The following is a 23,794-nucleotide window of genomic DNA, read 5'->3' as shown; positions in this document are numbered from 1 at the left end:
TATATAGAGAACATCGCAAGGAATCCATTTTAAAACCATTAGAATTAAAAAACAAATTCACCAAGGTTGTAGGATATAAATCAATACACAAAAATCACTAATGTTTCTATACATTTGCAAGGGACAGTATGAAATGAAATTAAGAAAACAACTGTAATTACAATAGCTTTAAAAGAATTAAATACTTAGGAATAAATTTAACAAAAGAAATCCAAATTATATGCTTTGAAAACTACAAAACATTGATGAAAGAAATCACAGAATACAAAATCAAAACCTTCTTCTTTGCAGAAATTAACAAGCTGATTCTAATATCTATATGGAAATTCAAGGAGACCAGAATGGAAACAATAAATAAAATTAAAAAAAATTAAAACCTTGAAAAAGAACAAATGTGGAGGACTCATACTTTCTTGATTCAAAACTTTCCAGAAAGCTACATGAAAACAGTATAAGAATATATAATCATATACAGCAATCATACAGAGCAATAGAATAAAGAGTCCAGAAATAAACCCTCCCATTCAGTCAGTTGATTTTCGATCAGGTGCAAAGATAATTCAGTGGGGGAAATAAAAGGTTTTTCAACAAGTGATTTGGGACAACTAGATATTTACACTGCAAAAGAATAAAATTTAACCCCTCCCTCACCCCATATATGAAAATTTACTCAAAATTGATCAGAGATTTATATGTAAGAGCTAATATAAAATTCCTAGAAGAAAACAAAGGCATAAATCTTGAAGACCCTGGTTTAGGCAATGGTTTCTTAGAGATGATGCTAAAAGCACAAATTTCAAAAGAAAAACATAAATTCAACTTCATCAAAATCAAAACTTTTTGTGCCTCAAAGGACACGATCAAGAAAGTGAAATGAAAAAAAAAAAGAAAAGAAAGAAAAGAAAGTGAAATGATGACTCAGAGTAAAAGTTAATTTGTAAATCATATATCTGATAAGGGGCTTCTATCTAGAATATAAAAAGAATTTTTCCAACTCAACACAAAAAGACAACCAATTAAAAAATGGGCAAAAGATCTGAATATGCATTTTTCTAAAGAAGACAGACAAATAGGAAAAAAAAACATGAAAAGATGCTCAACATCATCAGCAATCAGGGAAATGAAAAGCAAAACCACAGTGACATATCACTTTATAACCTACAAGGATAGTTATAATCACAAAAATAATACAAGTGTAAATGAAGACGTGGGGAAATTGGAATCCTCATACACTGCTGGTGGGGATGTGAAATGGTGCAGCTACTTTGTAATACAGTTGGGCAACTTCTCAAAAGGTTTTATAGGTTTACCATATGGCCCAGCAATTCTACTCCTGGGTATACAGCCCAGAATAATGAAACTACATGACTATACAAAAACTACTACACAAATGTTTGTAGCAACATTATGCATAATAGACCAAAATGGAGTCAACTCAAATGTTCATTGATTGCTGAATGAATGGATCAATAAATGTGGTATATCCATACAATGGAATATTATTCAGCAATAAAAACAAATGAATAACTGATACACATTATAACATGGAAAAACCTTGGAAATATTATGTTAAGTGAAAGAAGCTCGTGTCAAAACACGTATATTTTATGATTCCATTTATCTGATATGTCCATAATAAGCAAATCTATAGAAACAGAGAGTAGATTAGTGGTTGCCTAGGGGCTGGGTGGGTTGGGGTGCTTAAGGAAAATGGGGGAGGGGAAAGGAAATTGGGAGGTGACTGCTATTGTGTATAGTGTTTCTTTTTTGGGTGATGAAAGATTCCCAGATTGATTTTGATGACGATGGCACAACTCCATAGATATATTTTTAAAAACATTGAATTGTACACTTTAAACAGATGAATTATATGGTATATGAACTATCTTTCAATAAAGCCATTATAAAAGGTATTTTTATGGGAATTAGATTTAAAAAGGTATTTTAAAATTCAAAAATAAATGATAGGATAAAAAAGACTCACAAACATGAAACAGATATGGAAGACAGGCAGATAGAAACCCCCAAGGGGGGGAAAAAAACAAATAATGGGATAGGACAAATGCTAAAATATGTAAATCAAGAAAGGCTTTCTGAAAATAGGAAATTTGAAACTTTATATTGAATCATCAGCATTGATAATTACTATTATTTCAAGAAAAAAAAATGTCTGAAGGGAAATAACGGATGGGGACAGGGATGAAAATGGATGAGATTCAGAAGGAAGAGCCAAGCACCTCCCTAAAAGGTGGGCAATTCTCTGGAGCTTGGTCATGGAGATATAGACGTTTGTGTTGCTGTTCATCATTACACCTCTCAAATACACCAGAAATATTCTATTGTGTGTTCGATATTTAGTAAAACTGATTAAATTGACTAGTACCGTAAGGCAGGATCTAATAAGTGCCTCATAAAGAACATAGAACCAAGTAGGAAAGAATTATCCTGCAAAGAGGGTGTGAGCTCTTTTTTTTTTTTTTTTAAGATTTTATTTATTTGTTCATGAGAGACACACAGAGAGAGACAGAGACACAGGCAGAGGGAGAAGCAGGCTCCATGCAAGGAGCCCAGTACAGGACTCAATCTGGGATCCCGGGATCACAGCCTGAGCCAAAGGCAGATGCTCAACCACTGAGCCACCCAGGTGTCCCGAGGGTATGAGCTTTTAAGTTGAGTCTAGAAATATCTAACAACTGTGGGGCTCTTATGTACAATAGGCATGATTTAGAGGACTTTATACTTATTAAATTAATTTGATTCTGTGAATTACCCTCAGAGGTAGGCACTGTTATTTCCCCGTTTGACAGATGAGGAACCTAAGGTACAAAGTTCAGTAATATGTTTAAAGTTTGTGGGTAGCCCAGGTGGCTCAGTGGTTTAGCGCCGCCTTTGGCCCAGGGTATCATCCTGGAGACATGGGATCGAGTCCCATGTCAGGCTCCCTGCATGGAGCCTGCTTCTCCCTCGGCCTGTGTCTATGCTTTTCTCTGTCTCTCACAAATAAATAAATAAAATATTTTAAAGAAATAAAATAAATAATAAAGCTTGCACAGTGAGTTGGTGGCAAAGCTGGTATTTGAACCCAGGCAGCCTTGCTCCAGGAGGGTCCATACCCTTAATTTACAATGTTCCACTCTCTGTGGGTTTGCTTCGGCAGGGGTGGCAGTGGTGGTGGTATAAGATAGTTGGGAGTCACACCAGCTATTTACAAGGACAAGGAGGGGAAGGTCAGACAACATTTTGAGATTAGTCAGGAGGCTAAACTGGAGTCAGATCCAGAAATACCTTGAATGCCATGTGAATCACATATCTGATATCTGGTCTCTACCCTTAATCAGTGGCAGGTATCAAACACTTTTGAGCAAGCAAATAGTAAGCTGAAAGTCATGTTTAAGAAATGATGATAAACTAGACTGGGAAGTTGAGGAAAGAGCCAAATGAAGACAGAAGATCTATTTGGAGACTGGATGAGTTTAAAGGGGACGACTGAGCCAGGAACCAGAATCCTCAAGTACTATTTTTGACCACAGCACTGAGCCATTCCCGAGGGAAATTATGTGCATGGGACCAAGCCCAGCAAAAGCACGTCCTCTAATACTTTGGAGTCTTGACTCCTAACAAGTAATGTCTCCTGCTTGAAGCCTGATGAATGGATGGTGTGAAGAACTCTGTCTGCCTGACTGGGGTCAGGACAAGAGCTTAAATCAAAAAAGGGCCAAGAAGAAAAAAGGGAGGGCCAAGAAGTCCCATAATACTCAACCCTCGGTGGCCTAGTGACCTCATGGTGAGGCAGAGGAGTCTGAGAAGGGAAGCACAGAGAGGTGAGAGCAAGCAGCTGTGAGGGCAAGAGGGCCCAGGGCATCTCCTGAGCTGGGTTTAGCACATGCCCTCATGCTATAGTTCCACTCCGACTCCTCCCCCTCCGGCTCTCGGGAACAGGGGCTGGGGAGAGGAGGGCTGCCGGCCGCACCCGCAGGCAGCAGGCACCACTGCACAGGTCAGCGTAAGTGATCTAAACACCCAGGTGTGGTGGTGGATATGCAAGCAGAAAGGAAGGATCTGCCAGGAGATCACAGAGACTGATAGGTCGTGGGATAAAGGGATGTGACCATTAAAAATGAGGGTTTGGAGCCCAAACAGTGACAGTCGTGGTCCTGAGAGAACTATGGGAAGCAGAAAGAGATGCTTGCTCAAAAGAGACGATTATTCTCCCTCTCTTCCTGAGCATTCCAGAACAGTGAAACTCATGAAATTTAAATGAAATTTTGAATTCCTGCTGCTCTTCCTTGAAGGCCTGAACAAAGGCTAAAAACACAATATGTAAGTTATCCTTCGGGTTCTTTTTTTATTCTTTAGAAAGGGAATGTATATACAATCTATTAATATTCCTTCTTTTGAGGTATAACAGAATGTGATATGAGTTTCTTAATAAAAATAACTTTCAGGGCACCCGGTGGCTCAGGTCAGTTGAACGTCTGACTTTGGCTCCGGTCATGATCTCAGGGCCCTGGGATGGAGTCCCACGGTGGGCTCCATGCTCAGCGGGGAGTCTGCTTCTCCCTCTCCTTCCCCCTCCCCTCGAGCACACACTCTCTCTCTGAAATAAATATATAAAGTCTTGCAAAAAACAAAAATAAGTTTCTATTTCTGAAGTATTTATTTTGTTCCCAGTATTATGCTAAGCGTTCTGTGCGCACTGCGGTAATAAATCTTCACCACAGCACAATGAAGCCTACAATCATCCTCATTCTGCTGATTAGGAAATTTAGGCACGGAGTTTAAAGAGCTAAGAAACTTATTCCAAAGCACATGGCTAGTAAGTGATCAATCCACGCGTCCCAGACTGGAGTCTAACTTCAACAGGTCTCATCCATGGTTACAAACGGTGTTCACACCGGCTCGGACTTCACTTTTCTAGGATCTAGCATTCCCCTGCCACACATGTTGCTCCTGTAGTTGACACAAAATTAGCAGGTGTTCTTTGAACTGGATCCTAATTCACTGGTCATTCAAGTGGATTGCTGATTGGTTTACCAAGCACCCCAATTCCTTCTCTACTTGGTAAAGCATGAAGTGGATTGAACACCTCCCATGTGCCAAGCACATCAATCTGCCAGAGAATCCGAACACAGAAACTTTCCTTCCATGTCTATGGTCCATCATCTGTGGGGAGACACACCTTGCGAAGTAAGGTACAGCATTTCCAAACTGTGTGGAACATCATTGCGTAGACGACCAATTACTCTGGGACCATAGTAAAGAATTCTCGGGACCCCTGGGGGGCTCAGTGGTTGAGCATCTGCCTTTGGCTCAGGGAGTGATCCTGGGGTTCTGGGATCGAGTCCCACGTCGGACTCCCTGCATGGAGCCTGCTTCTCCCTCTGCCCCTCCCCCCATCTCTCATGAATAAATAAATAAATCCAAAAAAAAAAAAAGGAAAAAAAAGAATTCTCTTCTGGAGTCACCAATTTGAGTCCAGTTTGGAGAAATGGCTGTATCTAGTATGCAAAATAATGCCAATAACTGGGATGATAATCTAATGTAAATTATTTCCACTGCCAATCTTTCCAAAGAGACTTTAAGACTGTTTTTTTAAAGTCTTAAAGTGATTGCCTTTGTTTTGCAGCGAGTTGTTAGAGAAGCGGTGGCTTCTTTTTTTAAGTAACTTTAAGACTTTTATTGTTTTTTATTTTTTTAAAAGATTTTATTCACATTTCAGACCACATTTCAGACTGGACGTGTAGAGAGTAAAGCCTGGACGGGGACGGTCATGGAGCTGGCTAACCTCGGCTCTAAGCGGGGACACTAACTCAGCAGGTCCTCGGGGGCCGGAGATGCACGGTGGTCCCCGCCCCACCCCGGGGCTGCACCATCACATCTTCAGGCCCAACTCCCGATTCATAACATCAGGGTCCCCTTCCCCCGAGGACCCTGCAGGAAGGCTAACTCTTCTGAGAGCTGTCTCCTGCTTGAAGCCCGAAGACCAAGTACGGGCCCCCCACTATCCGTAGGCAGAGGGTCCCTGTAAACACACTTGTCAAGCTGACATGGCTTAACGTGAAGACAGTCGCTGCCACTACATTGGATGCCAAAATTGTGAAGTGTTTTCAGTCTCGAGAAATAACCCCCCTTAGGCTTTTTTGACACCTTGGGACGGTGTCGCTAATGGATGCGCAAAAGAAGATAAAGCACCTATGTCTGCAGATGCAGCTCAGAGCTCCGGCCGTCCTTGGGAGATGCCCAGGGTGCTGTCCCTGGGGGCCCGGCCGCAGCTTCTCTGCAAAACAAACGCTGAGTGCTATTTCTGCTCTGCACTTTTCTCCCCTCTAAGATGGGAAATCTTAAATGGGAAAATCCTCTGCAGACTTCTTTAAGTCATCGACAAAAGGTCTTGATAAAGCGAAGTGACACACTGCAGGTGCCGAGTTCGTGGTGGGGGGTAGAGGGGACACACCTGGCTTCAGAAGCGTTTAGGTTGAGGGATGGAGTTTCCAGGGATGTTCCTCAAAGGGGAGCCCCTTGTGCTCTCAGCCCTGCTGCCTTGAGTCCCCAGCCGCTGGGCCCTCGTGAAAATGTGCCACCGTAACATGGTGAGATGTCACATAAGCCATCTCAAACAAGCCCAGAGGCAATCCTGGGGTAGCAGGAGAAGAATAACCCCAGGTTATGTTGCTTAACCTATTGTACATTTTTAGGGGTGGTTCAAGAAGAAAATAAAGGAAGGCAAAGTCAGTCTACTCAGCACACACACCGCTCCCATCCGTGATCTCAAGAGATGAAGCTCACGTTCCTAAAGCAAACAACAAAGAAAGGATTTTGGACCTAAGTGGTGCTGAGCTCAGAGCAAAGGAAAAGAGGAGGGTGACTTCCCAAGGATCCTCAGTGGTTTTGTCTCCGGTTTCAACAGCTTTATCTTAAAAAACCACGTCTCTTAATTATTCAGGATGAAAGTAGAACACTTGGTAAGCCGTTTCCCCAAAATGCTCAGGCCTCTGGCATCAAAAAAATCAAATTGAAGAGTAAGGACTTAGAGGTAAGCTCAATAGCTCACAGCCGCTTCGTCTCAACCCAAATAATGCTTTCAAAAACTGGCGTATATTAAGTCACCAGGAGGACGCATCTGTGACAGTGCTCCGTGTAGCAGGGAATCCGTCGTTATCCGGATGCATCATCGAACTGAACTCACATCTCACCGTAATAAATCCTAGTGCAGCCCCCAGATGAGTCACACAGAGAAATACAGTATGGACTGAAATCCAACCATTTTTGCTTGTGTGGTAGGACACAGAAGCTATTTTGTTTCACAAGTATAACATGATGGTTTTTATGGGGGACGTGAAGAATAATTTATCCAGTGGGGGAGGAATGTAATTAGCTTGAATACAGAGTTTTGGAAGTGGGCCAGGACAACAGCCAAGTAACTGATAAAAAAAAAGAAAGAAGAAAGAAAGAAAGAAGGAAAGAAGAAAAAAGAAAGAAAAAAAAGAAAGAAAAAGAAAGAAAGAAAAAGAAAGAAAGAAGAAAGAAAGAAAGAAAGAAAGAAGAAAGAAGAAAAAAGAAAAAAGAAAGAAAGAAAGAAAGAAAGAAAGAAAGAAAGAAAAAGAAAGAAAGAAAGAAAGAAAGAAAGAAAGAAAGAAAGAAAGAAAGAAAGAAAGAAAGAAGAAAGAGAATTCCATTTTGGATATCAAAAATTAAAATGGTGTTCCCCTAGCTTATTCTGTTTTGAATATTGAAAAGTTGTGCTCTGATCAGTTAATTTGTATGTAGCAGTGTATACTCTCCTATACAATTACTGACCTATGCTTTAAAACACAACGCTTTGTTACAGACCCAAGCTGTCCATTTCTCTGATGGGTTTGAATAAAGTATTCCCTGTCTTAAAAAAAATAATAATAAAACTAAAAATAATAAAATAAAACAAAATAAAATAAAATGGCGTTCCCCTATAGAAGCTTGTATTCTCATGGTTGCTTTCTCCCCCCCATCCCAAGCAGAAATGCCACATAATAAGATACTAAGGAAGTATGTCAGAAATGACATTTGCTAAGCATCCGCTGTGTGGTAGGGACTGTATTGAACATTTTCCATTTTCACAATGACTCTGTGCCTGTCTGTACAGCCAGGCTCCATCCTCACCCCCCCAAAAGGTGTGTCCTTTGGCCCTCTCGGAGCCTCCAAGCGATTCCCCTGCCTTATAAAGCACTTTCAGAGAAACAGACTTGGCAAGTAGCCTGAGCAGGATGGAATTAGGCTTGAGCTGTTGGGCAGAAAATTCTAGGGTCCCTGGTACCTGGATGATGGCCTAAACTGCAGGATGGATGCAAAGAGCGCGAGCTCCAGGAGAATGTGCCCCTTGACCCTGCACACTCCTCAGTGCGGAGCCTGGTACAGATCCCCAGGGACCACCACCCATTGCCTCGGCCTGAGGCTAGTGCTGTCAGACTGGGTGTGACTCCAAAGCTCATGCTCTTACCCACTGGGCTAAATAGTTTCGTAGAACCCAAGCATTTCAAATGTTTGAAAATTGCTAGTTGAACAAATGATTGCATGTGAGACCCAGTTTAGTTGTTGGAGTTTAGTAGAAAAACACTTGCATATTATCCATGAGACACAATTGAAAAAAGGTTGGGTTATAAAAGCAAAAGCACTCTGATCGTCATCATGTTTTCAAACATGTGACATCTGGTGAGACCGTCCATGAGGGGCATCTTGTGGCTCCGCCGTCCGTAAAGGCAGCTATTTCCCAGTGCACAGGTTCCAGCATGCTGGATTTTTTATCAGTGTGGGATTCAGCATTCTCTCCACGATAAGCCATCTCAAACAAGCCCAGAGGCAATCCTGGGGTAGCAGGAGAAGAATAACCCCAGGTTATGTTGCTTAACCTATTGTACATTTTTAGGGGTGGTTCAAGAAGAAAATAAAGGAAGGCAAAGTCAGTCTACTCAGCACCCAAATTTGCCTGGGCAGGACTTCCTGGTAACATGTCAAAGTATCGAGTCATTTGTATCATGTTTTAGTAAAATAATCTGTAGGGATAAAGGAGATGGACATTTAGAAGTTTGGAGAGTCTTTTTACAGTAGCAGAAAGGTGTTTTGGTTTTTTTAAATAATATTTTAAATGATTACAAAAGGTCTATGTTCTTTGGCAGTGATTTTCAAAATATGGAAATGTCACAATGAAAAATCAACCATAATCCTGCCGACCAAGACAATGACCAACAGTGTTTCATTGCACTTTTGCACACTAAGATCATTACCAATTATTCAATCACAGCACCTAACATTCCTATAAGCATTCTCCCACAGTATTAAGAATCCTCAGACATGGGATCTCTGGGTGGCTCAACGGTTTAGCACCTGCCTTTGGCCCAGGGCGTGATCCTGGAGTCCCGGGATCGAGTCTCACATTGGGCTCCCTGCCTGGAGCCTGCTTCTCGCTCTGCCTCTCTCTCTATCATGAATAAAGAAATAAAATCTTAAAAAAAAAAAAAAAAGAATCCTCAGACACAATCCATTTTAATAGCTACATAGTATCTTATCATGTAAAGGGCCTTTGGGATAGCAATTCACTTACAAAGTAACTCTATTGTTCTCATTTTGCTTGCGGGCTTTGTGTCTTCCAGTTGTTTGTTTTGCTTTTGTTTTTTTTTTTTTTTTTGGTTGATGAATAAAACTGCCTTTATTTTCTTATTTTGCCTTCAATGTTATATTATGCATATATGTATATAATAAATAGACACATAAATATATTGTAAGAGGTAGGATAACTGAATCTAAGGGACGGATGTACTACGATGGTTCGACTACGTTGCTTTCTAAAACTGTGGGTTCAGCTTAAACACCGAATTTTCATTTCACCTCCACCACCAGCATGGTGCACTACAACACCACAAGACACTCCCCCACCCCAAAATGAACCCCCCTCAATTACCACATCCATTCTTAACCTTCAATCACAATCCTACGATGCTTACACCCAATACAACCCAGCTCCCCACATCCCCCCCCCCACAACCCATCCGAACTCCAGAAGCAACCGCTACCCAAGTACTCTCCAACACAGCCTGCGATAACACCCTACAGACTCCGCGCCACCCACTGACCGCAATATGCCTACACATCAAACTTCACAATCCTCAACCACCTCAGAAAAACCCACATTTCCCTCTCTCTATCCCGTAAAGCCTCATTCCCCAAAACTAAACACATACCTACCCCCTGTCACCCGCCCCCACCCACACTCCTCCCCCCCCACACCCCCAATGCCCCAGCAACACCAATCACCCACAACATCAACCTCCTTGAATACTCACACCCAAACCCTATAACACCCCACATATAGAGACCCCACCTCCTAACCAACCCACCACAGGCCCCAAGACCTTATAACCCTTACCCCAATCACCACACACACCCTACACCCCCAACCCCTCTTACCAAATTACACCCACCCCATGCACTCTAACACCCACATAAAAGATTGCAAACCCATCCCCTTTCAGTATACCACTCATACTTAACCTTTAACCCCCACAAACAAACAACACTCATCACCATCACTCTACCCCCCACACCCAATTCCCCCACCACTATTTCCCCTCCAAACAATATCACATCACTTCACTCCCGAAAAAACCCTCCCAACCACAAACAAAACCGCTATCGTCACATCTTCCATCCTACACAACCCTTAACCCATCCAATACACCCCCCCCACCCCCCACATCACCGCCCCCACCCCCCTAGCTTCCCCCCCCCCTCAACCAATAAAACCACTCTCCACTTCCCCGCCCATGCTCACCATCCACTCCACTCTCCTCCCCCCCCCACACCCACCAAAACACACAAAACCACCACTTCACCCCACCCAGCCATCCCTACACCCGCCCACCAAACCCCCCCCCTCTGCTACACCCCCCAACCCACCCCCACCCAAATCTACCCACCAAAGTGCACGCCCCACCCAACTACCAACAACCCTACTCCGTCCCCATCCAGAACAAACATCTCACCCCTGCATTTCTCCCATCCAGCACAATTCTCAACCCCCACAACCCCTACACCCATTTAAATATACCCCCCATTCCCAACTCCCCTCTCCCCAACCCTCCCGACGCCCCACAATCACCCACTGCCCGTGACCCATCCCCACCAACCTCTACCCCACAAACACCCCCCTATCTCCCGACCTACCGCCTTCTTCTGAAGAGCCCCAATCCCCTCTATATACCCCAAGCCACATCTTTATCTAAACATAATCTATCCAACTCATCCCTCCTCCCCTTTCCATCATATTCCCATTTTCCATGTCCCTCCCTATGTCCCCACACCCCTCCCTCACTCATTGTGCACTGTTTCATTCTTTGAATATCATGATAACTGGTAAGTAAACGTGGCATCCCATTGCTGGAATCCGTACTCATTTTTGAAAAGGTGATTTAAACAAGTAAAATTTTGCCACATTTACCATTGAATGTATGAAAAGATCATTTTATCTGATTGTTAAAAATACTTCCTGACTTACAATCAGTGGTAAATACATGATAATATCTTTGAATTTACACTTCATTTAAACATTTTATTCTTTTTTTTTTTTTTTTTAATCAGAGTTGGAGATGTCCTTGGCCTGGTGTACAGAAAGGGCAGACTGTATGGTGCGTAGTCACAATTTGAACTTGAGTTAAAACAATTCCATTTTATACCTGAAAACCATATTCTTACACCCTCAAATTCAATTTCTTAAGAATCATTGTGGCTTCTCCCGCTAACTTCTTAACTTGGAAGCTCATCTCAATTTATCCTTTATACATTTATGACATTTCACTTTTGTTACACTTCCCACTTTCCGTTTTATTGCATGCCCTATGCTTATTTTTTCAAAACCTAATTTTTTGGAAGGCCTCAATGAAGATTATCCATTATCATTCAAGCTAACTCTATATTTAAAAACAAACAAACACAAAAGAAAAAGGAAACAGGTATGAGGATTACCAGCCTGGAGGGAGACTCATTTGCTAGAAAAGCATCTACACACCAACTTCAGCAGGATGTGGGATTTTTGCCACTGACTTTTTTCCATTCATGGTCTCACTTGTGAACAGTAGAAGCGTAGGGAGCTGGTTGGTGGTCTGCGCCTGTCCAGTCAATGCTGGGAAACTGTCAGGATTACAATGCTCCTTTGTTGGCTGGCTTGGCAGCAATGCCAAGAGCTGAATGGGCCACAGAGACTGAACCAGTTATGACGACTGCTTGGTCCTCTCAAATGACCAGAGGCCCTCCCACCTCTTTGCCCGGCCACCCTGGGATGACAGCGTGGATGTGGAGATGCTCCGAATCCTCCCACCAACGTTGTGCCGCATGTTGGCTAATGGAAAATTTTGGCTTCCTGATGATCAGTCTCTAATTCCGTAAGAGTTCTGATCTCACTTGAAACTTGCAAAAAAAAAAAAAAAAAAAAGAAAAGAAAAAAGAAACCCACCCCCCCCCCAAAAAAAAAACAAAAACGCAGATTAACAAGATAAAAAGTATAACATGAAAATGGTATGGTATAATGATGTGCTAATCTCTCTCGCTGAAATTGTGTGGTGATTGTTGGCCATGGAAAAGAAAAGGATAAAAAACAAAAAATAAACTCAGAACAAAACCGAAAAGAAGCTCCCCAGGATGATATTCATGGGGGGAAAATCTGATCTGACCAATTTAAGTCATCGTGATTTTTTTCATGCTTATTTTTTGCCATATCGAATTTCCCAGAGCCCCAATTTTCAGACTTAGGTGCAACCCCCCAATAATACAAAAGCAGGAAACCGAACATTATGAGGCAGGTAGGACAAAAAAAGATGGCTAAACTAAAAGTGAGTTGTTTTTGTTTTTTTTAACAGCTCTCTGCTAGCCCAGACTCCTGGTTTTATTTAAGAAGCCCACTGCCTTTGAAAATACACAGGGTCTTTTCAATAGCAAAAGATCAAATGATGTTAATCAGGCAGTGGGGTCTAATCCTTTAATGCAGCTGTCTCTTTACATTATAAACATTCCAGCTATATAAGCTGGAACGATTTTTATCTTAGCTTGTCTTTCTTTCCTCTTCCTCCCTGCCCCCCCACCTCTGTCTTTCTCTGTTTCTCTGTCTCTAAATCCTAACTTTGCCGCGGTACAGGACATGCTTTACCCTACCTGCTTTCTAACCCCCCTCGAGGAACAATCGGTTGTGCCTTAGAACGAAGGCAGGCGAGAAGGTGGGGCATTAAGCACCTCCACCTCTCCGTCTCTATCCATGTTCCCCGTGCTCTCGGTTGGTCACTGGAGACGATGCTCTCTGGGGAAGATCGCATCTGCGGGGCACGACCCTAAGCTCAGGCCTCCCCCTGCACATCACCTCTCTTCTTTCTCAGCTGTTGGTTTGGCCTGATGGGTCCAGTTGCACTTTGCACACGTGTGGATGCCTTTGCAGCTGCCACCGACCGTGTTTTTTGAGCCCATTGCTTCCTTCAGGAATGCGATAATCATAGTTTGAATTCTGTGGCATGCTTTAGCCGGAAGAAGTGATCACGGTGGGAGGGAAGAGGACAGTTTTCTTCAGATATTTGATCTGACCTCCTGCTGAAGCGGGACTGGACTTCCACAGATATCAAACCCTCAGAGCAGCAATTCTTCAATGAGGGTGTGATGGTAAGTCGAGTCGTTTAGGGACCCCTTTCTCTGCTGAGATGCTGAGGATTACCAGCCTGCAGGGACACTCACTTGCTAGGACATCAACCACATACTGACTTCGCCAGGGGCTGATTGTATCTAGCGCCACTGCTGTCCATAGGAGCATGACCCATTTCTTAGGAATATTAGGATGCAAAAAATTGAGATCTGTCAAATGGGACTAAACATCCCACAAGATCAGCTAAACTATATATATTTTTCCTATCGTTTTATTCCTAAGGCCTCACAGGGCCTGACATGTGGCAGATGCTCCAAAATGCTCTTTGAAGTATTGTTTTATTTTATGAATTAAAAAGAAATGACTTTAGGAAGCAAATTTCATTTTAATAGAAGTGGAATGATCTAATAAGAAGCACCGTCCAAGGCGGGCCGTCAGGAGAGACAGTGAGTTCTCCATCTATGGAGGAATTCAAGCACAAGCTGGGGACTCTGATACATCGGCTGGATAGTCGACCGGGCCTGGGAAGCCAACAGAGCGGCAGCCAACTTGGCTCCAAGGCCAAGGGAAAAAAATTCCAAGCCTTCTTTCGTGACCACAAAGAGATTCATTACTTGAAAGGTATAAAAAGACGCATCCTGTAAAATCATCCGTTCAAACCAGGGGACCAAATCCTTGTGCCTTGTTTTCTGGGAGTTCTGTGTTGATGTTGAACCACAGCTTATTAAATCCTAAGTTTTTAATTTCTGTTTACAGTACTCCCAGATTTTTTTTTTTTTTTAAACTAAGAAACCATTCGTACCTTTGAAAGTCTCCACGAATTTGGCCTTCTCCTCTAGAGCCCCGTAGGAAGCTGATGCACGGAAGCCCAAAGCGGCAGCCTACGGGTCCGAAAAACCCAACTGCTTCTACCTGCAGAATCAAAAGCTCAGCGCACCTCTTGCTCACACTCCTTCCGAAGCCAACGGTTCAAATTAGCTTTAAGGGCGACCCCCAGGAGAGTACAACCATTTCTCGAAACACCAGAAGGTTCTAGGGATTTCTCTCCCTCCCCCCAACCCTCTGCCTTCTTCCTTCTCCTTTTCACCCTTTCTTCTTCTCTTCCTGCTGAATGGAGTTTGCCATCCGAGGGATGCATCCCGCCCTCATTAATGCGGAACATCTGCCGCCCATCAGAGGCAAGTAGCCGAGTAGCAGGAGGGGCAGGAGGGGCAGGCCTGGGCCCAGCCCACAGGTGGCCGTGGTGATCTCCTGGAGAAGAGCGCCACCTCTCATCGGGGACCTGTGCGGCTGCCCTCGGGCCGGAGTCTGACGACCTATCCCCGGACCAGTGGCTCTGTCTGTCCACCAGCCTTTCCCTGTTTGCACAGCATCTGATGACTTTGTCCACCAACAGCGGCGGAGTCCCTGACACTGTGCATCCCATCCTGCCCGCCTTAGGGAGAGCGCATAGGAGGTGGGTGCTCTGGAAACAAAGCCTGGGCTCCCTCTGTCCCTATGTTCTGTCCCCATCTGTGAATCCCCATTTAAGGGCCATGGGTGGGGTGCCTGGGATCCCTGGGTGGCTCAGTGGTTTAGCGCCTGCCTTCAGCCCAGGGTGTGATCCTCGAGACCTGGGATCGGGTCCCATGTCGGGCTCCCTGCAGGGAGACTGCTTCTCCCTCTGCCTGTGTCTCTGCCTCTCTGTCTCTGTCTCTCTCTCTCTCTCATTAATAAGTAAATAAAATCTTAAAAAAAAGTAATAAGGTCCATGGGTACCTGCCTCTGCAGCACACGTACTACAACTGGAGCAATACAGGATGAGCGTCTCCCCTGTGCAAGGATGACATGCAAATTCGTGAAGCGTCCCATCTTTTTAGGAAGTGCCTAGAATGTCTCAATTAAAGAATATATTTTAAAAAAATTTAAAGATTTTATTTATTCATGAGACACACACACACACACACACACACACACACACACACACAGAGGCAGAGACACAGGCAGAGGGAGAAGCAGGCTCCATGCAAGGAGCCTGATTCGGGACTCGATCCTAGGACTCCAGGATCATGCCCTGGGCCAAAGGCAGGCGCCAAAGTGCTGGGCCACCCAGAGATCCCCCCAAATTTTTTTTAAAAGAATATATTCTCTTGGTTCTGCTATGATGGCCCCAGACAGTGTTAACTTCCTCTTTTTTTTTTTTTTTTTCCTATTGTGGGTTTTGATTGTTTTGTTTTTGCCCCCGCCAGAAATTGGTTTTATGTGATGTGCCCAGGTCTTAGGTTCCTGGGAACCTATGGAAAAAAATTCCCTAAAACATCACAAATTTCCATAAGACATCAAACATAATAAAAAGCAATGGAAAATGTGTCACCTGTGTCTCAGTCTGGACTGGTCTTAAAAAATTCTGGATCTTCTGCTGAATAAAACAAATAACCAAATGTTAAATTCAGATTAAGAAATGTTCCTCAGCATAATGGGGATCTTAGAGGTCTTCTGGGGTCCTCCTGTTACACATGGGGACCCCGGGGTCCAGAGCGGTGCAGTGACTCCGTCATACACTTGCCCTGTTACTCCACACCCACTGACGACCATCCTAGGGCCCTTTCTTTGGGGCCACTCTTCCCCCACTTGGGTTCACAGAAGTTTGCAGCTTAGAGGGTACTGGAAAGATTGGGACTGTATAAACACTGACAGCCTAAGATATTAGGCTGCATTTGAACAGATTTCTTACCTCTATGCATCCACTGTGTTCTGTTTGTGTTGATAAAGTACAGATCTCTCTTTGACACGCAAAAAAACACAGGTGTTGATTCTCAATAGTCATGTAGATCACTGCGTGTATCTCTAAAATCGTTCATGTAAAATATTTGAAAAAAAAGCATTTTAGATTCTTCTTCTTTTTACAGCAAGTTGTAAGTAGGTATAAAAACAGATGCCTTTATGTGTTATTTGATGTTCATACGGTTCTTCCTAAATAACATGCTTGATTTTTAACAGAAGTTCTTGGAGATGATGTATTCTGAACGCCAGTGGTAGACTGGTGGTGTAATACATTATTTGCTATAAAGCGGTGCTGCCATTGCAGGAGAAAGGCAATGGGCTAATGGGCAATGGACTCTGGGTTTGAGTCCAGTGTCTGCCGCTTAGCTGCTCTGAGACCTAACCCAGGTTACTACACTCTCTGGTGGAGGCATAACCCGAAAATTCTTTGAAATTTATAAATCGAATTTAAGTGAGAATTACCATGGCTGGGGCGCCTGGGTGGCTCAGCAGTTGGGCGTCTGCCTTGGGCTCAGGTCATGACCCCGGGGTCCTGGGATCCAGTCCTGCATCGGGCTCCCAGGCAGGGAGCCTGCTTCTCCCTCTGCCTGTGTCTCTGCCTCTCTCTCTGGGTCTCTCAGGAATACATAAAAGAAATCTTTTTCTAAAAAAAAAAAAAAAAGTATTACTCTCTGGTGAATTTGCACAACCTACCTAAGCTCGACGTCCTGAGGGAATACTGATTAATGCACATCTTACGGGGTTGTGTTAAGATTAAATGCAGTGACATATCCAAGGTCCCAGGTGGGATGCTCAGCTCCCCAGCAAATAAACCTCCATTTATTTTAGTATGAGAAGATTCCTGGCTCTTGCTGTTCTTATGGTTCTATGGGATAGATAACCTGGAATATTTGGGTGTATAAACCCTCAAAACATTTTACCTAGGTCTCTGTCACCTATACATAGAGCTGTAGCTGAGACTTCACCTCCAAGGACATGGAGCAAATTCGAGTGTCATGAACAAACAAAAAAACAACAAAGAACAAAACCCACAGTTAACAATAAGGATTCACAAGTTTGAGAGCTGAACCCAAGAATAACTGCTCTTTATTCTGACCTTATCACTCCTGTCTTCAGAACTACTCCAAGCTAAGAATCAACTTCAGGATGTCTTCTTGACTCTACACCTGGAAAGTGTTCCCAATAATCTCACACCCTTTTTAAATATACAGTCTTACAAATGTCATATATATGTGTCCTTTTTTTCATTCTCATCACAGATATAACTTGCTCTTTTTCCTTTATTTTTGCTTTTACTTCTTTCCCCCTTTATTTTTACTCCATATCCTCTTTTAGATCATGAACTTCACAAAGGCTGAGCTCCTGTTTGGTTTTCCCCCCCACTATACCCCATGTGCAAGTTCTGTAAATGCTCCAAAGACCAGTAATGCCCTGACATTGCATCAACTTGCTTTCACCCTGCTCCTCTTTACCTCCTTGTTGCAGGTATGTCCTTGGGAAGTTTGCTGGAGCTCTCTGAACCTTAGCTTCTTTGTTCATAAAATGAAGACAACCTTGCAAAGTTGCAGTGAGACTTTTAAATACTATCTGGAGGGTTGCCCAGGTGGCTCAGTGGTTGAGCATCTGCCTTCAGCTCAGGGTGTGACCCTCGGGTCCCAGGGATCGAGTCTGACATGGGGCTCCTTGCATGGAGCCCGCTTCTCCCTCTGCCTGTGTCTCTGCCTCTCTCTCTGCATCTCTCATGGATAAATAAAATCTTTATAAAAAAATAAAAATAAACAACTAAACAAATAAATAATATCTTGAAAGCCCTTAGCACATAATAAGCCTCCAATATCAGGTCACTATCAGTGTTTCTGTAGGTTTTCTACTAGCATGATGGTCACCACCATCATTGAGGCCATCAACTCTGTACCTCAGATTCCCAAGAACCAAAGAAAAACACGGGAAAGGAGATAGGAAAAGCCAGGGAAGCGTGGGGAGAGCAGAAAGTTGACACTCAGTGGAAACTAGCGAGTACAGGGCAGTGGTTCCCAGATCCAGAAAGAACCAGAAAGAACACTGGTGGGATGGTGCCCCCTTGTGCCCATCCTCTGAGACTACAGGTGACACCTGTGGGAGGCGGGGAGTCCTGGCCAAAGGCACCTGCAACAAGCTCTCCTTGGGTCCACCCGGAGGCTGGGGACGGGCCGCCGTCCCCCGTGCCCCCAACAAGGAGGTGTGCACCCCGGTCTGCTCAACAGCCCTTGGCCAGGTGGCTGCTTGAGGCCCTCTGTGCTTGCAGAGCAGCTCAATGGCTCCTAGGCGGCGATGAACGGGCTGATCCCGAAGCAGCAGAGGACACGCCACGATGCTCTGAGACTTGCAAGTTGAACCGAGTCCTCGGCCTGCACGGAGAAATTTTTTTTTCCTCTTCTCAAAATCAGGAAGAAAATGGTCACCATTGGTGGAAGCCTAAAGAAAGACAGATTATCGGGGAGTGCAGGCACCGCCGAGGATCCCCAAGCTGGAACGGGGTGGAGGCGTCGGGCGGTGCAGACGCGGGGTCCCGCATCCCTGGGACACAGCAAGTCCCGAGCCACCACCCTTCTGGCCTTCGTTCGCCCGTCTCGGGTGGGATCTGGGAGGACAAGCTGATCCCAGCCTCAGGGGGAACCCGCGTGCCCCAGGACCGGGCCGCAGGTCCTGCAACCTCGAGGCCAGGTCGGCCGTGGCTCAGCATCTTGGACCCGGAGGCGCTGGGAGGATGTGACGGCCGGGCTGCCGTCTTTCGGCAGGACACCCCCCTGCCGGACCCCGTCGGCCTGCTGGCTGGACGAGCCGAGAGATGCTTGGATGGGTGCTCCCCGGGGACGGCGGGCCTGGCAGCAAGGGAGCCCCCGGGGCACGCACGGGCCCACCGCTGCCCCGGAGCCACGCTGCCACCTGCCTCCAGCACAGGCCGTGCGGCCCAGAGAGCCTGCGGGGACTGAGAGGGCACCGGGCCAGGCTGAGAAGCGCTGGCCAGGCTCAGGCCCGGGCCCCCCGAGTCACGCCTCGAGCTCCTGGCCTGGGCCACTCTGCTACAGATTGGGGAACAGGTCCTTAAAACAAGTCATTGGTTTGGTAGCCTGCAAACAGCCTCGCTACCCCGGGCTCCCCCCTCGCCTCCCCAGCTACACCGTATCCCCCCCCCCCCGGGAACCCCTCCGTCCGGTGTCCCCATCCTCAGAAAACCAACCGACAACCGGCTCGGGAGCTCAGGCCCGAGCTGCTGCAGTCGGAGAATGTCCAAGCTCGAGCCGGACGCAGAGGACGAGGCAGGGGCAACACAGCGGCTGAAGGTCCCGGTGGAGCCGTGGAAAGCTCCGGTCCCTGAAGACGGACGTCGGTGGAGACCTGCAGCCTCCCGGGAGGACCGGCGGGAGGAACCGTTTGCTCCGACCGTGGAGAGCAGAACAACACGGGGATGTCGTCCTTGGCCACACAGAGACCACCCCCCCCAACCTGCTCGCCACCCTGGGGACTGCAGAGGTGACTGTCACGCCTTGTAGTGGCCAGTGGCTTGGAGCCACGCTGGAAGAAGGCTGAAGAAGGCACATCCCCCGGCCACGTCAGGGCCACCCTGCGGCCACCACAGGCCGCTTCAGCAGGAAGCCTTCAGGGCCTGTGGTTCCGGGGCAAGCAGCCCACCCCGACGTCTTTGTGGCAACTGCTACCCTGGGCCACGGGCCAGAGAAGTGGCAAAGCAGGACAAAGCCCAACCTCCTCCTGAATCAACGTTCCTTCTATGACGTTCCTTCGCTCCCACACCTTCCAGGCATGAGCTGGGTCCTGGCTCTGCTTTTGCCAGGTCATCTCAAGGGTCAACACCTTCCTTTAATGCCCCTGTCCGTCCAGGGCCACGCTTGGGAGCTTTCCTATGCTACAAAGAAAGAAAGAAAGAAAGAAAGAAAGAAAGAGGGGTTACATGTAAAACTTTTTTTTTTTTTTACTCGTTTTAATATAAACATACCATCGGTTCTCTGCTACTGGAAAAGGAATAAGGAATTTGTTTGTAAGCATTTTCTCCTTGGCCACATAGGCCATGGCTCCCTAACCTCAGCACTCGTGACCCTTGGTGCTGGGAGAATCTTGTAGAATCTAGCAGCAGTCCTGGCCTTGGAATTACATTTGGTGCACTGCCTTTTGGCCTTCTTGGTGCTTCGTTAATATTTACTCCCTGGGGGGCCCCTACTCTCCAACCTTTTAACAAAGACTACTTATTGCCCTCACTCTTACTCTCTCTATTGCCATGCAGCTTTTGGACATTCTCCTCCAACACACCCCTTTTACTCTATTCGCAGACTGTATTCCCTGGTTTCCTCACTACAGTCCAACCTGAGAAGCATGTAACCCTCGATTGCACCACCACCCCCAATACGCTTCATACAACTTCCTCTCCCACTTTAGATCACCGACAGACTCCCTCCTCGAGATGCTCCCCTCCCGGTGCGGGGGGGGCACCCGGCAGCCCCTGGCACCGGGGGGAAGAGGAAAGGGCTAGCCATTCCATGGTGCCATGTATTCCCCGTTTTACGAAGTCAGGGGAATGAAATGCATCTTATACCATCGATCTATTACTGAAATAGTTACCCTTTTGGTTCCGTCATGATACCATTATATGAAGACTTTTGCCATTCATAGTGAATCTCTCATGAAATTAATCCGTATGTTTATATGACATCAGGTTGTTACCTTGGTCCTTTTTGTTGTCCATTATAATATGCAAGCCTACGACATGTAGAAGGGTGCTCTGTCACGTCCAGGGACAGGCTTCAAGAGGCTTGACGGCACTCTCCCCCACCCCCAGTCTCTACCATAGAGGAGCACGCAGCGCTCCCCAGCTTCCTGGATGAGTTAGAGCAGCACCCCCAGGGCTCAACAGCAGGGCTAGATATTTAGCAAGTGAGAAACAAGCCTCTGAGGTGACAAAGGGCTGCAATACAGAAGCTTCATGTTACTACAACGTAACCCAGTTACTATTTCAGTGAGAAAATAGAAGCAACCAGAAGACACCTCTACAACCCCCAGACCGCATCTGCCATTAATTAGTCCCTATATACGCTCCTTCCTCCTGTACTACTGGGTAAATTCTCCGCATTCCTAAAGCTAATCTTTCAACTTGTACACTGGACTGCATCCTCTTTTATCTACTCAAGGCCATATTCCAGCATCTCTCTCCTTTGTCTCTCACATCATCAGGTTTTTACTCGTTACCAGATTACCTCTGTCAGTAAATACACATACTACAATATCTCCTTTCTTAAGAAATTTCTTTTGGGATGCCTGGGTGGCTCAGTGGTTGAGCGTCTGCCTTCAGCTCAGGGTGTGATCCTGGAGTCCTGGGATCGAGTCCCACGTCGGGCTCCCCGCATGGAGCCTGCTTCTCCCTCTGCCTGTGCCTCTGCCCCCCTCTCTCTCTCTTTCATAAATGAATAAATTTTTAAAAAATTTTTTAAAAAAAGAAAAATAATTCTTTTTTTAAGACCCACGTCTCCTCTCGTAGCTCCATTCTATTTGAAGTGAGTCACAATACTCACTCCTGTTTTCTCTGGAATGATCTCTAGGTAGGATACTGCGTGCCCTTCTATATCGACGCTACCCTCATCACCAGCACAAATGACACTGAATTTGCTAAGTCTAGTCATCAAATCTCAATCCTCTGTGACATAACATTGACTTGGTTGACCACTTGGCGGGGGGCGGGGGGGGGCAACTTTATCTTCAGAGACTGGGTCTTGTCTGTGTCAGCTCTTCATTTATCGCAAGTTCACTGTAGGAATTTTGTAAGCCAACAGCATATGGGATGATAGTTCTTAATAACCCAATAAAGAGGGACACCTGGGTGGTTCAGTGGTTGGACATTTGCCTTTGGCTCAGGTCATGATCCTGGGGTCCCGGGATGGAGTCCCACCTGTGCTCCCTGCAGGGAGCCTGCCTCTCCCTCTGCCTGTGTCTCTGCCTTGCTCTCTGGGTCTCTCATGAATAATAAAATCTTAAAAAAAAAAAAAAAAGCCCAATAAAGAAACAGCATACTCCAAACCAATGATAGGTTGGTTAATCACACTATTGTGAAGATGAAAGAAATAAAGCCCAAATTTACCTGAAGTGTCCCTTTATACCAGCTGATACTCAGGACAGCCGGTTTCCTCAACCAAGCGCTGATGTCCGCTGTTGCTAGAGCGTGTTGCTAGGGAACAATGAAGCCCCTATTGATGGGCAAGAGGGTCTCCTTGACCTGCCACTTGGCTCAGGTTTTGCTACTGAATGGCTATTGCCACTGAGGCTCACAATTGTCCAAACAGCAGCAGGAGCTAATTGCTCCACGATCTTTAAGAGCTGGTGAGATCAGCAAAGAAAATCACCTTGCCTAGGCCAAGTGCTCTCCGAGGGTCCTTGCAGTCTCTTGGTGTTTATGGTCTCAGTGGCCACGTGCTGCAGTAGCTTCTTTGTATGTTTTTACTGAGAAGCTCTCAGGCAGCCCCTCCGCAGCCGAGCTCTGAGGGCTTATACACAACTGCAGATGAGATGACAATATCCTGTCTCCGCTTACTTTATTCTTTTTTTTTTTTTTAAGATTTTATTTATTCATGAGAGAGAGAGAGAGAGAGAGACAGAGAGACAGGCAGAGGGAGAGGCAGGCTCCATGCAGGGAGGACATGGGACTCAATCCCCTGGTCTCCAGGATCAGGCCCTGGACTGAAGGTGGCACTAAACCCCTGAGCCACCGGGCTGCCCTTACTTCATTCTTAACCAAAACAACATCACTCTTAAAAAAAAAAAAAATTCATTTTTGTCATAAACAAGTTGATTTGAAAAATCATAACAAACAACACGCGACAACCATAGTTCTTCCTTCTCGAGGTATTTTCGCCACTGGGCTCCCAGAACACAGTGATCCCTTAGTCTTCTCCCTACCTCACTCACTGCTTCTTTTTTTCTTGTTCTTTAAAGATCTCATTTATTTATTCATGAGAGATACACAGAGAGAGGCAGAGGGAGAAGCAGGCTCCCCAGGGGGGCCTCGATCCCAGGACCCTGGGGTCACGCCCGGAGCTGAAGGCAGATGCCCAACCACTGGACCACCCAGGAGCCCCCCTCACTGACTGCTTCTTCTCCATCTCCCGAACTCTGGATGTTGGGTGACCCCAGTTACCAAACTTTGATTCCCCACAACTCACTCTTCTTGCAGTTTTCTCCCGATCGCTAAATAGCAACCCCATCCTTCCAGTTGGGCAGGCCAAACTCTGTGGGGTCATCCTCTTTCTCTCATGCTCCCTGTCCAATCTGTCACAAATCTCATTAGTCCCACCTTGGAGTCGTGCACAAAACTAACAACCCCTCGCCCCGGGCTCTACTACC

General features: G+C 45.6%; 2 protein-coding genes and 1 non-coding gene across 8 annotated transcripts in view; 1 reads left to right on the top strand and 2 right to left on the bottom strand.

The window, feature by feature from the left end:
• Positions 1-16,932, bottom strand: part of LOC111096211 — a 34,648-nt gene extending 17,716 nt beyond the window's left edge. The window contains exons 1-6 of one of the 4 annotated variants that reach the window (XM_038526722.1): positions 16,874-16,932; positions 16,362-16,474; positions 16,002-16,046; positions 15,407-15,514; positions 14,451-14,560; positions 8,576-8,838 (exon numbers count right to left, since the gene is read on the bottom strand). In XM_038526722.1, the coding sequence (XP_038382650.1) occupies positions 8,817-8,838; positions 14,451-14,560; positions 15,407-15,514; positions 16,002-16,046; positions 16,362-16,454 (378 nt within the window). In that variant the 5' untranslated portion in view covers positions 16,455-16,474; positions 16,874-16,932 and the 3' untranslated portion in view covers positions 8,576-8,816. Of the gene's footprint in view, positions 1-8,575; positions 8,839-14,450; positions 14,561-15,406; positions 15,524-16,001; positions 16,047-16,361; positions 16,475-16,873 lie in introns of those variants that run through there. The other 3 variants (XR_005353878.1, XM_038526720.1, XM_038526721.1) reach the window with 3 other exon arrangements.
• Positions 15,403-15,505, top strand: LOC119869890. Its single transcript, XR_005354879.1, has one exon. It is a non-coding gene; the product is annotated as a U6 spliceosomal RNA (small nuclear RNA).
• A 62-nt stretch (positions 16,933-16,994) lies between the features above and the next one.
• On the bottom strand, positions 16,995-22,656 carry LOC111098237. 3 transcript variants are annotated; one of them, XR_005353114.1, is made up of 4 exons: positions 21,973-22,041; positions 19,632-20,315; positions 18,557-18,865; positions 16,995-17,054 (listed from the first exon to the last, which is right to left on the bottom strand). XR_005353114.1 is itself a non-coding variant. In XM_038525608.1 (4 exons), the coding sequence occupies exons 2-4, from the start codon at positions 20,246-20,248 to the stop codon at positions 17,028-17,030; spliced, it is 429 nt and encodes a 142-aa protein (XP_038381536.1). In that variant the 5' UTR covers positions 20,249-20,315; positions 22,536-22,656; the 3' UTR covers positions 16,995-17,027. The 3 variants fall into 3 exon arrangements, 2 of the variants coding, with proteins under 2 accessions (XP_038381536.1, XP_038381535.1); XM_038525608.1 differs by lacking the exon at positions 21,973-22,041 and adding an exon at positions 22,536-22,656 and having other exon boundaries at positions 20,156-20,315; XM_038525607.1 differs by having other exon boundaries at positions 20,156-20,315.
• Positions 22,657-23,794: the final 1,138 nt, after the last annotated feature.

The sequence above is a fragment of the Canis lupus genome, chromosome 1 (assembly GCF_011100685.1).
Source record: "Canis lupus familiaris isolate Mischka breed German Shepherd chromosome 1, alternate assembly UU_Cfam_GSD_1.0, whole genome shotgun sequence".
Classification (NCBI taxonomy): Eukaryota; Metazoa; Chordata; class Mammalia; order Carnivora; family Canidae; genus Canis; species Canis lupus.
The sequence above is the reverse complement of the archived record's forward strand: the minus strand, read 5'-3'. Positions and strand labels throughout refer to the sequence as shown.